Source organism: Ochlerotatus camptorhynchus, unplaced genomic scaffold, assembly GCF_037179485.1.
Source record: "Ochlerotatus camptorhynchus isolate MF236.1 unplaced genomic scaffold, CSIRO-AGI_Acam_v1.1 ptg000141l, whole genome shotgun sequence".
Lineage (NCBI taxonomy): Eukaryota > Metazoa > Arthropoda > Insecta > Diptera > Culicidae > Ochlerotatus > Ochlerotatus camptorhynchus.
In genome coordinates this window covers 2653443-2669045 of record NW_027040631.1, presented here as the reverse complement: position 1 = coordinate 2669045, position 15603 = coordinate 2653443, and the positions used below count along the sequence as shown (strand labels likewise).

Sequence of the window (15603 nt, the reverse complement as noted above, 5' to 3'; positions counted from 1 at the left end):
TTGACCATACCAAAAATGGTTAAACATTGTTTATAATAGCTGCTAAACTTTAACTGAAATGGTTATGGATCTTTATATGAACGTTTGTGGGATAAAGTTAAAACCTTATGTATTATGGTTTTGTTTGGAACTGGAAATTACAAAAAACGGGTTGTTAAGAACCACCACCATTCAAAATTCATATTTTCTGCTTGTATTTTCGGAAAGGGAACTATATTAGAACCTTTTTATGTATGGTTTGAGAACATTAATGGTAATGGTAATCAGTAAGGTCAAAATATGGTTTTGCAATATTGGTCAACGTTAATTTTAAAGCAAACAATTCGTGATAAATTCTGCATAAAGTTGACTGATATTAAAAAAACTATATATTGACCATACTGACTACCATAACCATTACCATTAATGTTCTCAAATCATACATAAAAAGGGTATAATATAGTCCCCTTTCCGAAAATGTATGGAGAAATGAAGAATCTTGAATGGCAATGGTTCTAACAAGCCATTAAGGTCCAGTTCTAAAAAACCATAATACATAAGGTTAAAACTTTATCCCATTAACGTTTATGTAAAGTCCATAACCATTTCAGTTAAAGTTCAAGCGTGGATTATTAACGATGTTTAACCATTTTTTGTAAGGTCAAGTTATGGTTCGCGTTTATGCGGGAAGTGCATCGTTGGATGGCAACGACAAAAGACCAGATGGAGGGGTCGTGGCGTCCAAACACAACAGCCGGCCGATTTCACCTACTATAGTCTTTCAATACTATGCAGCCTGCTGACCAAATTTTTAAAATCTTGCCATTACTCTAAATACACTCTTAATTTAATTAAATACTTTACAAACTTCAAGAAGCTTCAGAATTCTTCACGTAAGTTCAAATATCTTTATGAAAGTGCAGAGAGCATCGAGAAAGTCCTAAGAACTTCTGGTCCGTTTCGATTAACTTCAGAAAAATTGAAGCAACTTTACCAGATGTTCCAAGAATACAGTCAAGCAAACATAACGAAGTTACAAGTTCCATGAGCTCGGAACTTTTAGAAAATTTTGAAAACTTCACGTCCATTAACGTTCTATGGCAAATTTCGGGATATTTCACGAAGTTCTGAGAATTTCGTAGAACTTCCAAGAAGTTAAAGGAAGTTCCGAAAACATCAGAGTAGTTCCGAGAACGTCCAGAACAGTTTAACAACCCGAGGTGGAGTTTTTCCGATTCGGTTGAATCAAATGGAAAACTAATCCTGCTTTAAACCTCACCTTCTCATGGTAGCACGAGCAGTTATCGAGTCATGATGAACATTGCTCTTATCAAACACGACTTGGCTATCGCTTGTTTCGTTCGTCAAGTTCATCAGTTCTTTTCATATGAAGCGAAGATTTGTTTCAATTGATGTAATGAATGACTCGAAAACCGCTTCCTTCGTTTTTTCCAATTTCACTTCAATTCGGGGCTCATTCGACTTGTCACGCGTCGCGTCGTCGGGCATCAACATGTCGTATCCGTGTAGTATTCGCACAATATCGGTTGCCGATGCGGATGGCATCCGGATTATATGAAGTAATAAATTGTTATTTTATATTAAACGAAAATTAAAATAACGAGGTCATTCTGGAGTCCAATATGGGGGCCATCAGGCTCAGGAAAGATCTCAAATACCCTATAATATGAGTATTTTCGGAAGGTGAAGAAAATCTATGTCCGACGCCATTCTGCAAGATGGCGGCCATCGGGCTTAGGAAAAATGTGAAATACTATAAGATATGGGCATTTCGGAACGGGCACGACACGTAGATGCTAAAAATTGATATTCGACGGCATTCGTAGGGTATTTGACACTTCTTCTGAAATCGGAAGCCACCATCTTGAATTTCAAGATGACGTCGGACATCGATTTGCGACCTCTAGATGTCACCCCGATTCCAAAAATTCACACATTGATTGGAGTTTCACACTTTTGACGTAGGACTACGTCTGTGATTTCTATATAGGGATACCACTTTGTGAAAACCGAAAATGGAATATGTAACAAAATTATGAAAGATTTTGGACATTAATAACTCAGCTGCCCCTGGACCAATTTCAATAATTTTATCACCAATCGATCAGAAATATTTCGACGCATCAATAGTATTGCTCCCGACTGATGGTTTTCAACAAGAAACTATTGAAAAAGTGGTAATGTCAAGCATTGTCCAATGTAAAAATAAAAGGTGATAATTTTATCACTGTTTCGTTATGAAATAAACGTTCTTCTCCAACCCAGTCGTCATAATCGAGTACCACTTGGTTATTCTGCTTCAATTTGCAAAAATTCATTTGCAACCCTACACTGAGTGGCGCTCTTTGCGTCGGAGTCGTCGGAGCGATGGCTACTCATTGAGCTTTCGTTATTTCTGGGTGTGTGTCTGTCTTCTCTTCTTCGTTGCTTTACACTTGCGCAGGGTGAAAGACAAGCAAACTTTGTGTTTGCTTGATTCTCACTTTGCCTATTTCAGAAAATCAGTACATGCATTGAGTGATCAGATGACAGCCCTGAAGATAATAGATGATCGATCAATTAAAAAAACTAACTGCTCTACACATTTGTTCCGTCCACTAGCGGTCCTACGTCAAGCTTCCGTTCGTGCCCCTAGGCACAGACCCTTCTACTTTTTCTGAACCAAAACCCTCATCTTAGGTGTTAGAATGGCATCGGGCATCGGTTTCTGGCCTCTAAACGTTACTGGGATTTAAAAAATACCCATATTGATGGGTATTTTAAAGTATTTCTCCCTTTTTGTGAAACCAGAAGTCGCCATCTTGGATTTCAAGTTCCTAAAATACCCATATTTTAAGGTTGTTGACACGTTTTCTGAAAGCAGAAGCCACCGTTTTAGAATTCAACATGGTTTCGGATACCGATTTCCGGCTTCTAAATAGACGTTACTCTGATTCTAAAAAAAAAAACATATACCTAGATGGGTAGTTGATAGAATTTCCCACTTTTTCTTAGCCGACTTATGTTGAGTTGGACTTTATAATGGCATCGGATACCGATTCCAAAAATACCCATATTGATGGGCATTTGACATTGTTTCCCACTTTTTTTTGAACCGGAAGCCACCATCTTCGATTTCAAAATGGCATCGCTTATCTATTTCCAATATCTAGATGGTACCCCAAAAATAATTTAAAAAATACCGATATTTTTTTATAAAATCTGAAGCCGCCATCTTAGATTTCAAAATGACGTCGGTCATCGATTTCCGACCTCTAGGCGTCATCCCGATGCCAAAAATACCCATATTGATGGGCATTTGACAGTGTTTCCCACTTTTTCTTGAACCGGAGGCCACCATCTTCGATTTCAAAATGGCATCGCTTATTTTTTTTCCAAAAATACCCATATTATTGGATAGTTGATAGTATTTCCCACTTTTTATAAAATCTGTAGCCGCCACCTTAGATTTCAAAATGACGTCGGTCATCGATTTCCGACCTCTAGGCGTCATCCCGATGCCAAAAATACCCATATTGATGGGTATTTGACAGTATTTTCCTCTTTTTCTGAAATCGGAAGCCACCATGTTGGATTTAAAAATGGCGTCGCATATCGATTTTCATTCTACAGACGTCATACCGATTCCAAAAATACTTATGTTAATGGGTATTTGATAGTATTTCCCACTTTTTCTGAAATCTGAAGTTGCCATCTTGAATTTCAAAATGGCGTCGGTCATCAATTTTCTGCCCCTAGACATCATCCCGATTGATATATTAAGGGGTATTTTATAGTATTTTTCAATTTTCTGACATCGAAAGCTGTTATCTTGGATTTCAAAATGGCACCCTTAACGAGTTCAGAACCACTTCTAACCATTCCAGGATGGTGCAGTGGAATGTCCCGTAGGTGTTGATAATGACAATAACGGGAACGGAATGCGTTTAGGGTGTTTTTTGTTGTACAACCGAAGTGAAAAAAAAAATGCATTTTTGGCAATTTTTGTAGCATCAAAATGGCACCCTTAACGAGTTCAGAACCACTTCTAACCATTCTAGAAAATTGCTGTGGAATGTCCCCTAGATGTAGATAATGACAATAACGGGAACGGAATGCGTTTAGGGTGTTTTTTGTGGTACAACTGAAGTGAAAAAAAAAATGCATTTTTGGCGATTTTTGTAGCATCAAAATGGTTGACAGCTTCGTCGTCGCTTGACGATTTTCGATTGAAAGTTACTTTGTTGGACGGGTGATCCACAACTTTTCGGTTCGTCTCATGTTTTTCAATCTGCCACTAAATAGCCAGTACTCATTTAAGCTTTCCCGTGTGCTCATCATTCTGGTCCATATGTATTCTAGATGATTCAACTAAGGCTCTAATGAAAAACAATTAGCATACTGAGTTATTCTCGTTGAAATCAGGTCGCCGTTGACACATGGTTTCCATTCCGAATGAATGCTCTATCCTTTCTCTTCACAATAAAATGTTGCAGGAGGGTTCCATATGAAATCTAAAGATTTAACATGATAAATATGTCAAGAATTGCTAGAAATTCAACTTTGTTGAAAACTGTAAGGCCCCTTGGCGAGCGAGGGGTCCATTAATTTGAGCTAAGGAAGTGGCAAAGGCATTTTCCTATCAGTTTCGACCAATTAAGCGGATATATTTTAATATTTAAAGACCATGTGTCACTGGCGGCCTGATTTCAACGAGAATGACTCACTATTGATTTAAAACAAAAACTTGTTCAAGTACTTTTTATAAGAAAAATGCGTTGTTGCATCTCAAATCAACCAAAAAACTTCTGAGAACTGAAGGGTTAAATACAATAAATATGATTACTGATTTTGCATTCATAATATTTAACTGAATACGGGCCTTAGTGGTTAGTATCCATGCTTCTCACGCTGAAAGACTTGAGTTCAAATCTCACCCCAGACCCCGGTGTTAAATAAACAAATAAATAATAATCGTTACTTTAACTATTGCATTTGTGCGTGAAATTAACGATTTACAAAGTTGAAGATGCTAATTTCAAATAACAGACTAAAGTGGTAATTTTTATACGATAGATGAGAAGATGAAAGTATAGAGTTGATAGTTCCGTTACAGTACGGCAGTGTGAAAATTGTATATAGAGAGTAGAAAGCGAGCAAGGACAACTTTTAAGAAAGGTACAAATCGGTTTGATCATCTCTTTTTACCAAACTCCCCCGTTGGAGAGGGATGGTGAGGGGTATTCCCCCCGCCTACACTGGTAAAAAGAGATGATCGCCGACTCGCTCATGTACCGACGATGTGTTTGAAACAGTTCTATCGATTGTACCGCACTCTAGTTGTTATCGGAAGGAAGGAATCCAGTCGTAGGTTTGGAAATTGCAGCTATTGTTAGCTTTACCACGGTATGTGCTCCTGTCATTGTCGACTTGATGACCTCGAGGGGACATACTGATGTACTCTAAGGAACTATCAACTCTATATTTTCATCTCCTCATCTATCGTATAAAAAATACCACTTTAGCCTGTTATTTGAAATTAGCATCTTCAACTAAATAATCGTTAGTTCAACGACAGACAACATTATATTAAATTTCCAACAAGACAATAACATTAAAACTTGAAGTTAAGTTGCTTTCAATTAAAAAAAAACTGCATAATGAAAGCTTAATATGATATCAGACTTATGTCACAACAATTGAAATCAAAATAGGTTTCCATTTATGATAGGAACAGCAAACTTTAGCATCGATTTACTTTCATTTTGTTGACCATTACTGTTAAAATAAATCGAGTATTTACAAAAATATTTGGAGGTTACTATCGAATTTCCGATTTTCACTAGGTGGATTAATTTGTTATGAACTTTAAAATAACTTCATTGACCCTCCTAAAAAACGCTTTTTTCTTTAGTCTTTTTAGAAACCTCAATTGCGGAATTTTTTGCACAGCTGTTTCTTATCCCAAGCACCATTGCAAGTTTTAATGAGGTTTTATAGCATACTACAGGTCTAAATCATGGTCTACAGAACCCTAATAAAACCCAAATAGTTACTTGGGATCTTCATCCTGACCAGTTTGCATGAGAAACATCAGGATCGAGCTTCGCCTAAAAACTACTTATTCTAAATCCTACGACCTAAAATTACAAACGGTTGAAACTGAAACCACACACCAATAGAGTACTGCCTTGATTAAAATGCTATTCGTAATTGCCATTGAGAAACGTGAAAACAAAAAAAACAAAAAGTATAAGAAAATGAGTATTACAAACAGAAAAGAAAATCTAGGAAGACAATTTAAAAAAACAAACAAACAGAATATTAACACAAATGCAGCGAATTTTGGAATTGCAATAAATACGACAAATAAAGCTCCAAAGGAAACATAAAAGGTGACAAAGTGTGTGTGACAAAGTTGATAAGCTACTGAGATTGTGAGAGATAGAGAGATAGGCACAACAATATAGAGAAAGATTGTGTGTACTCATTTTCGGTGGTTGTGTATGACACTAGTAAAAGGTATCGGCGAACTATTCTCAATTCAGAAAAGTACAGTAAACGGTATTCACCTCACTGATTAGTGGTTCCAATAACCGATTGTCAGTAACCCTAGTCATTACCGTCTCAGTAAAGGTCGACTTTGTGATCGTCTCGGTGACGGTACCGAGCTCGGTGGGCGCTGGCGGCAGCATGGGCATATCCGGGACGGCCTTCTGCACTGTCACCGTCACCGTGTCCTGGTGGGGCGCACCCCCGGCGGACTTGTCCACCTGCACCACCTGGCGGCCTCCTCCTCCGCTGATGAAGTGCGACGGGATCATCGCCTGGAAATCGGCGCTGGTCATGGGCCGCAGCGGTCCCTGTTTTGGTTTGCCGTTTTGACACCGTCGCATTCCGGGGATGGGTTTGAGTTTGTTTTCGTGTGTGTGTGGGTGTTTATATCGATGTGAAAGTGTGGGAGGATTTTGACGTGGGTGCACACAGGAAGTAGCCAATACCGGGACGCACATTTACGAATAGGTTCGGTTTGGTTGTTGTTGTTTTGTTTTACGATTGTTCAAATGCATTTCGGAGCAGAGGAGCGAGGAGGAACGGGAAACATACAAAACACGTGGCAATCATGAAAAATAAAAACGAAAAAAAAAACAATGGGAAGGGAGAGAGAAAAAAAGAGAAAAAGGACACAATGAAATAATGGGTTAAGGTATTAATACAAAGTCTCTAAATTCGAGCAATAATGGATTAATAAACACGAGTTCGGTTATTGTTGATATCAGCAATGCATCGTGCATAGGGAGGGGGCAAAAATTACAAAACGAAAAAACTCTCATCCTTTAGCACTCAGATTAAGAAACCACAAACGACTGTGAGAGTGCAAATAGAAACAAAAACTACACAGCTATAGTATGATCGACTTTCGTGGGGCAACAACAGTGGACAAAACTCACCTGCGAATCCTCACTGTTTGTCTTTGCTACAATACTACTGTTATTGCTTGTACCATTGATTACTGTTGCATCCGTCTCCGTCGGTTGCTGATAGTTGTTGTTGATGCTGTTGATGTTGCTGGTATGAGTGCTACTACTACCGTTTGTGTTGCTGATGACGTTGTTGTTGTTGTTGATGTTGTTGTTGTTAGGGCTACTACCATTGCCGTTATTTACGGACGTCTGGGGCGATAATACTTTGCGAGGGGCAGGTAATGGAGGTTGCTGCGGTTGCGATGAGGACTTCAACTGATGCTGTTCCACGCTTGCCGGCTGGGTGTGAATGTGCGGCTGTTGCGATAAATGTGATGATGGTTGTGCAAATGAGTCTTGCTGTATTTGCTTTTGTTCTTGTGATGTAGATGATTGCTGAACAAATACGGGTGAGGTGATGGTGGGTATGCTATTGCTGACATAAATGTGCTGTGAATGGTAATTGTTGCCATTTACCTTGTGGGTCACCGTGGTGTGCTGCTGCTGCTGCTGCTGTTGCACTTCGGGTTGAGGGGTGGCTTGCTGAACTGGGACTTCACCCGCGGGATGATGCGCCTCCGGAGTTTCGTCAATGGAACGACGATAGCCGGAATAAGCTGGAAAGATGTAGATTGTGAATTAGTAATCATAATTTACTCGAGGCGTCTTCATGGTAGGACCCCTTACCTGGTCGATTGGCCATGTACCCGCTGGGATTCAAATTCTTCAGCATGGGACTCCTAGGGCTGGTCGGTGGCTCCAATGGACCTTTCACCTCCCGTTGAACCACCAATCGTACGAACCGCTGATGATCGGTCAACAGTTGCACCGCGTAGTCATGGTGGGCGTTGGTAATGTCCACTCCGTTGATCTGTTTCATTGAAATTTTCATACATCTTAACCACCATTCCTAAACTATTGTTATTAGAAAAAGCAAACTCACCGCTAGCACGCGATCGCCCACCAGGATCTTCCCGTCCTTGTGGGCCACCCCGGCCTCCGTTATCCGGGAAATGTAGATTCCCTCCGAACCGTCCTTGAACGGTGCATGTCCCTTACCACCGGCTATACTGAACCCGAGCCCCTGTCCGATCTGGTCCCGGATGAGCGTCGTGTGCAGGATAACCTTGTGGGTGATTTCATTTCCGTTCAGCAAACCAACCGTCGTCGGCATCGGCGTACCGGCATTCCCGTTTGGCAGTCCAACGGTGTTATACGAGGAATGCAACGCTTCACTGATACCCCCACCGTCACCGCCGCCTCCTCCTCCTCCTCCTCCTGCTATGCCTTCCATGAGTGGCTGCTCGACGGCCACTGTAATCGGGGGAGGAATCATCTTCTGTTGCTGATGCTGCTGCTGCTGTTCGACAACATTGATTTGCGCTACCGAACCACTCTCATCAAACACCGGATGACCAATTAGACGTGTCACCTCCCGGGATATGAAGAGTACCAGCACCGAACCACAGGCTTTTAGCACCTCCACTGCGTCGTAGTGGTCAGCATCCACCACCGAGACACCATTTACTTTGAGTACCTGTGGGATGGCAAGGATGCAAACAACGGCAGGATATAGATACGAGTGAACTTGTGAGTGTTCCGTAGAATATTAATACGACGTGTTTGGGAGACGGTGGTCGAATGGTTATAGGAAGGACGCTACTCAAGGCTCTTCGACTTTCTAAGTAGTTAGAAAAACCTAGAATGAACTTCATTTCATGCCTCATCCACACTTTTCCCAACCTTTTCAGTTTGACCGACGACCAGTCAACTCGCTGCAAGTAGAAAAAAAACTCACCTTATCGCCCACCTTCAGCCCGGCCAGATCGGCCGGACCACCCTCGGTGACACGGGATATGAAAATCCCCTCGTCGTCGCCCTTGAACGGTGTGGAACCCTTACCGCCCGCTATGCTCAACCCCAGCCCGGCGGATGTGCGTTCGATGTGAATTTCCGACCGTTCCTCCTTGAGCTCGGTGAAAGCGTCCAGGGCATCTGCAAAAAAAAAATGAAAAACAGAGACAGGAAAGCGTTACAATTAAATTTCCGATTCAAGAGCAACAGAAACAAACTATTGAGGTCAAGTCAAGTGTGGGTACATATTTGCATTTGCGAGCGCGGCGAACCATGCAGAGACAAGTGCGCGCGTGTAATCGACCGAAAATAAATCCTTCACCACCGACGACCGCGCCGAGGTCATGTGCCCGTTTGTGTACAGTAAAAACAATACTTTCTGGAGCCAGTCGCACCCCAAAGGCCGGAGTTGCAAATCGATCCATTGCGATATTAATACACCTCAGACTGGTTCGTGTGGCACCGACTAGAATGCGCAAATTTACGCCCGATAGGTATGCAATTTAATCGTTTACATCATTGGAACGACTAATCAAATCACAGACCAGTCTAGTTTTCCCCTGGTAAGAGCATTTGAGGAACGAAAAAATATACACGCATAAACAAACGGCGAGACGCGGACGCGATGGAAAGTTAAATATTTTGACTAAATCGTTTATTGTTGTTACCCGATAGCAAAACACACCGACAGGGCCAGACGGATTCGTCAGCCCGTGTGCGTCTCCATTCAGTTGATGGCGGCGTTGACAACAACCGCTGGATAGGTACTTATCGGGATATCGGAATGCGAGCGATTTGATGTGATACTCTCTTGGTTGTCAATAAGGCGCAGCGGAGAACGTCATCGAGTTGATTGTTTGAAAACCGCGCCAAGAGCATCGAATGACAAACTAGATACAGTAACCCCTCCATATATGCGGTTGGTTGTACCGTCCACCCACTGCCATTTCTCGACTGTCCGGCAACCAATTGAGTGGATTTTCTGTAGATAACTAGTTTATATACAAAATCATCAGCGTAATTGATTGAAGGACAGCCGAGTACCACCCACCGCATATATGGAGGAGTTACTGTATAGTATCAAACGAGTTGGTCGTTGGAATGCTAACCGCACAGACAGACGCTTAAAAAGCATGTGCCTAGCGTGACTGATTATGACTTCCAGATAAAAATGTGATGACTCGGGAGATACGGTTTTGGCGACTAGTCCTGTGCACGCTAACCGCAAAATACACAATAATTACTACTATAAAATACTCAATATTGACTACAAAGTACGGCATTTTCGAGGGAAACTGGAAATACCCATTAAATGAGAAAATAAGTTCCCTGCACATGAGTATTTGTTACCCATAAATGAATATTTAGTATTTACTGCTCATTTTTGTAATTGAAGTTACTTATAAATTGGTAAAAATTTACTCATTTAATGGGTAGTCCCAGTTTTCAACGACAATGCTTACTTTGTCGTTATTATTTGGTATATTACGGTTACCGTGTGAGGTGTATGGAAGGCTACATTGTATTACTTGTTTATGATGTTATTTTGGTTTTGTCCACCCAGGGGATTCCTCTACATGCAGGAGTGCTTCAACACCGCAGTTCAGCGAGTCTAGTCCATGAATACGTGCCGTAATCGTTTCATAGATATAAATAAACCAGAAAACTTGAAGGGTGCGCCGCACTTAGAAAACCTTAAAGGCAGGTCTAGTCTACTTTCAGGATAGTGCCACAGGACTTCCGAAATTTTCTAGTTCAATGCACTTCGAAAACAAGGGTTGTGAAAGATATAATGGGGAATGGACCTCGAGGACAGGTTCGCAGGACTTGAACAAATTTAGATAATTTGATTTCCGGAAATTTAAGACTGATACTTCGGAGAGGAAGAACTAGGAGTAAGCTAAACTTTCGGAACTCCAAGAACATTTGAGAGAGTTTCCGGAACTGTATGATCTTTCTCAGAATTCCTGTAACTACTGGATCTTTCAGAATTCCGGAAACTACCGGATCCCTAGTAATTGCTGCTGAAACTTTAGGAACCTCTTAAAATTCCAATAACTTTTTGAAGCTAAAGAAACTCCCTGAACTCGAACCTAGGAAATTTCCGGTCTTACGCTTTGACTAGAGGTTCGATAAACTTCGGGAAAAGGGGCTTCAGTGAGTTAGTATTGACCTCGTAGCCAGGACCGCAGGACTTCATGAACGCCAAACCTTGCATTAAGCGCCAGAATTTTACACAGCCTTCTCCAATTTGGTTAATGAGGTTAGTGAGAGTGCGGCGTAGTGAGGGTTTACTGTGCCCTTGGCAATCTTTTGAAATGAAGCTCCTTTCCAAATAAAAAAAAAACAATGTTCAACGCCACACGCCGAAAACACTGCTGCTGCTGATGCCGACGACCGGACACCACCACACATGGTGCTTGGAACTGAATCCGATCAGCGGTTGTGGGCAGTCTTGATAGCTAGCTGCTTGCGGGGGGCCTTTCGTTGTGTACTGGAGAACAGTACCACTCACCACGCGGTGATTGAATAAACACCGTTTGGTAAGACCGGATGGCAAGGTTGCAAAGGCTCATTTCAGCTAAAACAATGTTTTTCTAAATTATGAAATAATTAGATGCCATGATCAAATTTTGAATTGGTAGGATACAAGAAGAGGTTGCAAAGAATGTGTTTGACATATTAAACCTGTTTATTTCACTTCATGAGAGTCACAATCAGCGATTTTTCACAAACTCACTCACTCACTCACTCACTCACTCAGCGATCAGCAAATCGCTGATTGTGACTCATAGAAAGCAAAATTTACAGGTTTTATGTTTCCAACGCATAATTTGTAACCTCTTCTTGTAAGTTACAAGTAAAACATGCCATCATACCATCTTTTGGTTTTATTATTCCGAAAAACATTATTTTAGCTGAAATGAGTCTTTGCAACCTTGCCGGATGGAATTCAACATTGAAATCTGTGTTAGGGAAATCGCTTTTCGCAGGCAATCGGTGATAATTTTAATTATCATAGCAACAGTTGCACATTCGGGCAATTTTCAATAGTGACATTTTGAAAAATGATAAAATCTTAAAGTTAGCAGATGCGTAGAAATATTTCTGATCGATTGATGATAAAATTATTGAAATTGGTCCAGGGCCAGCTGAATTATTAACGTTCAAAATCTTTCATAATTTTGTTACATGTTCCATTTTTGGTTTTCAAAAAGTGTACCCCCAAATAGACATCGCTGACGAAGTCCAAAATTCTTTATAGTCCTCTACTTCTTCATTCCTACGCGGTAAGCAAATACGACAAAGAAGACGTTGTCTTTTGCATTTCATTAGCTCTCTGCACCGCACAGAGAGTGATTTGTGCGGATTGCTTTCTCGATGATAAGCTGAAAAAGAGTGTGCGAAGCAAATGGGAGACCCACACTCTCTTTGCCAAGTGCTGTGCTATGCATGTAAACAGTTTCTCTGCAAACGTTCTGAGGTACTTTCTAACCCTGAAACCTATTATGAACATTTTTCATGCTTCGAAAAATCAGTATTAATTTAACAAGCAAGTCAAATTCTAACATGTATTCCTACACATTGCACTTATGTTTCAATCTCATACAAGTTGATTTTAGGTTCAGATCGCGAGATTGATTGAACACAAAATGTTGATGAGAATTGAAACATGTTGCTGGATGCGAGAAAAACGTTTAAAGTCTCGAGCTTAGACAAATTTTGACAATTTTCAGACAATCACTTTCAAAGATTTAGGATATAAAAACTTCTTGAACACCTCAAAAATAGAAGAAGAAAAAATCATAACTTTGGGACTTAGACTTAGGGAAAATCTCATTATACTGGAACGTGCAAAATTTTCCAAAATGGAGGACTTTAAATCTCGATCTCGAAAAAAAATTAAGATTTGGGGATGAACTTTAGAAATTATGGTCCAATTTGATATTTTGAACATATATAATGCAAGTTTAGTTCAAGACAAATTGAAATGCTTCTGAAACATAGAAAACATTTTTAGATTTTGAACATTGATTTGCATTTTTTTTTTATTCATGGAGTCCGGAAAAAAATAAAGAAAAAATGAATGGACTTTTGTTAAATCGCTGGTAGATCGTCACACCAAAACTGTTGAGTGCAAGGGGCTGGACACTCAGCACCCCTGCTCAGCCACAGCAGTCATCATGTCCGCAGGTTGTTCGACGGACGGTAGGAACTTGAGAGTGATGCAACCATCATTTATCAAGTCCCGCAGGAAGTGGAATCGCAGCATTCTTTTCAGATGAGTCTAGTGCTCATCGCTGGGCCAACTCTGCAACTGGCTATAGAAGTTCACTGCCGCTGTCAGGTCCGTTAGGTGTCAGTGGTTAGGGCTGCGTATGACAAGCAACCAACTAGTTCCCTGAACGGCTGCGCGGTTCAATTCTTTCGGCAGCTTCAGGCGGTTCTCGATGGGCGCTGAGCACGGCTTGCAGTCGTCCAGATAGTGTCGCTGAGTTATCTTCATCACACCGCCAGCCCGATCGTAGTTAACTTGCAGTCCCTGAAAGCACTTGATTTCACCGATGTCCTTCATTTCGAATTCCTTTGAGAGACAGTCTTTCACCATCTGGACTGCTTTCAGCGACGCTCCGGCAATCAATATGTCGTCCACGTAAAGATCCATAATCACCCCAATCGCTCCGGATCCGAGGGTGTGCAAGCACCGGTCGTTGGCGCTCTGCTTGAAGCCAAGATTGTCCACCACGAAGTTGTGAAATCGGCTGTTCCAGGCACGAGATGCCTATTTAAGGCCATAGAGGCGGTACAAACATCCATTTGATGCACCACCATTTTGTTTCCACAAGCAATCGCCCAGACAGAATGCAAAGTGTCGAGTTTGACGACCGCATATCGGTTTTCTATCTCCTGGCAGCTTGGTCAAAGTCCAAGTTTCGTTCTTCGTGTGGACTTCTAATTCCTCGCTGACCGCAGCTTCCCACTTCAGCCAGTGCTTCCTTGGCAAACCCTCGACGTATTCCGTGGCGCTCAGCGCATACACTGCGTACTCCATATCATAGTCAGCTTGCCACGCCGGTGGTTTCTGCTCACGCACTGGTCGACCGGAGCTGATGGGTTCCGCTGGATCGTGCTCGCCATCGTTGTTCGAACCTGATTCCGATTCTGCGCCAGTGTGGTCTTCTTCGAAGAAACTCGTACTCCGACAGCGATTCCACTCTGGAACCACCGTCCTGCTCGTCCGTATCCGGAGTCTGTTCAACCAATTCGGGTTGTTCATCATCGGCCGCAGCAATGGAGAGAACATCTCGCTCACCGCCACATCCCGGAGTATTTTCCCCGCGCATGGACTCTACAAAATCGACGTCACGAACGTACATAATCTGCCGCTTTGTCGGGTGCCACACTCTATATCCGTTGTGAGCATAGCCCTTTCCAAGATTTAGCGTCCAACTTACCTAGTTGCTTTTTTGGAATGTGGACGAACACGAAGCAACCGAAGACTCGAAGTTTCTGGACGTCCGGGGCTTTGATCCTTCCCACAGCTGGTACGGAGTCATATCGGGATCGATTGCGCTGGAGGGGCTACGGTTCTATATTTTTATTTTATTTATTTGTCGTCAATCAGTGTATACCGTTTTACAATTGTTGTCTTAAGTGCTATTTTTACAATTTTGTCTTTGTTTATATTTTTATAATATGTCTTAAGAACAAGTTAAAACATTACTTCTAGTTGACGTTATGCGACGAATTAAAATATTGCTTTAATTTGGTTTTTGTCAACGTTATCGCAGTGCTTATTATATGTATCCATCATTTGGTTCAAGGGTTCAAATTTGGCATAATTCGTACGATGGCGTCTGTACGGCATAACCCCAGAAACACTTGTTCACGCTGGCGTATTCCAGCATGGCCGGAGCGCGCTCTACGGGAGAGCGGTTCATGCGCTCGGAAACGCCGTTCTGTTCCGGGGTATGGCTACCGTCCACTCGATCTGGATTCCACTTCGGTCACAAAACTGCATGAACGGTCGGTTTTTATATTCTCCTCCGTTATCAGACCGCAAACGCGAAATCTTACAACCGAACTTTGCCGATACCAGCGCGGCATATTGCTGGAAGCACTCGTACACTTCGTCTTTGGATTTCATTAAGAACACCATCACAAAGTGGCTCCAGTCATCCACAAAAGTCACAAGAGGATCTCATGTATCTCACATCTGAATGTACGAGTTCGAGAATTCGCGACGATCTTGGAAAGGATTTCGCGTTTGCTTGGCCGCGACACATGGCTCGCATATTATAACCAT

At 41.7% G+C, this 15603-nt stretch overlaps 1 protein-coding gene across 4 annotated transcripts in view; it reads right to left on the bottom strand.

The window, feature by feature from the left end:
• scrib (scribble) overlaps positions 1-15603 on the bottom strand; it is a 222173-nt gene that overhangs the window by 71109 nt on the left and 135461 nt on the right. For 2 of the 4 annotated variants that reach the window (XM_065221295.1, XM_065221297.1), the window contains exons 8-13: positions 9241-9437; positions 8386-8979; positions 8130-8313; positions 7920-8059; positions 7431-7838; positions 6552-6842 (exon numbers count right to left, since the gene is read on the bottom strand). In XM_065221295.1, coding sequence (XP_065077367.1) covers positions 6552-6842; positions 7431-7838; positions 7920-8059; positions 8130-8313; positions 8386-8979; positions 9241-9437 — 1814 coding nt within the window. The remainder of the gene's footprint in view (positions 1-6551; positions 6843-7430; positions 7839-7919; positions 8060-8129; positions 8314-8385; positions 8980-9240; positions 9438-15603) is intronic. The other 2 variants (XM_065221296.1, XM_065221298.1) reach the window with 2 other exon arrangements.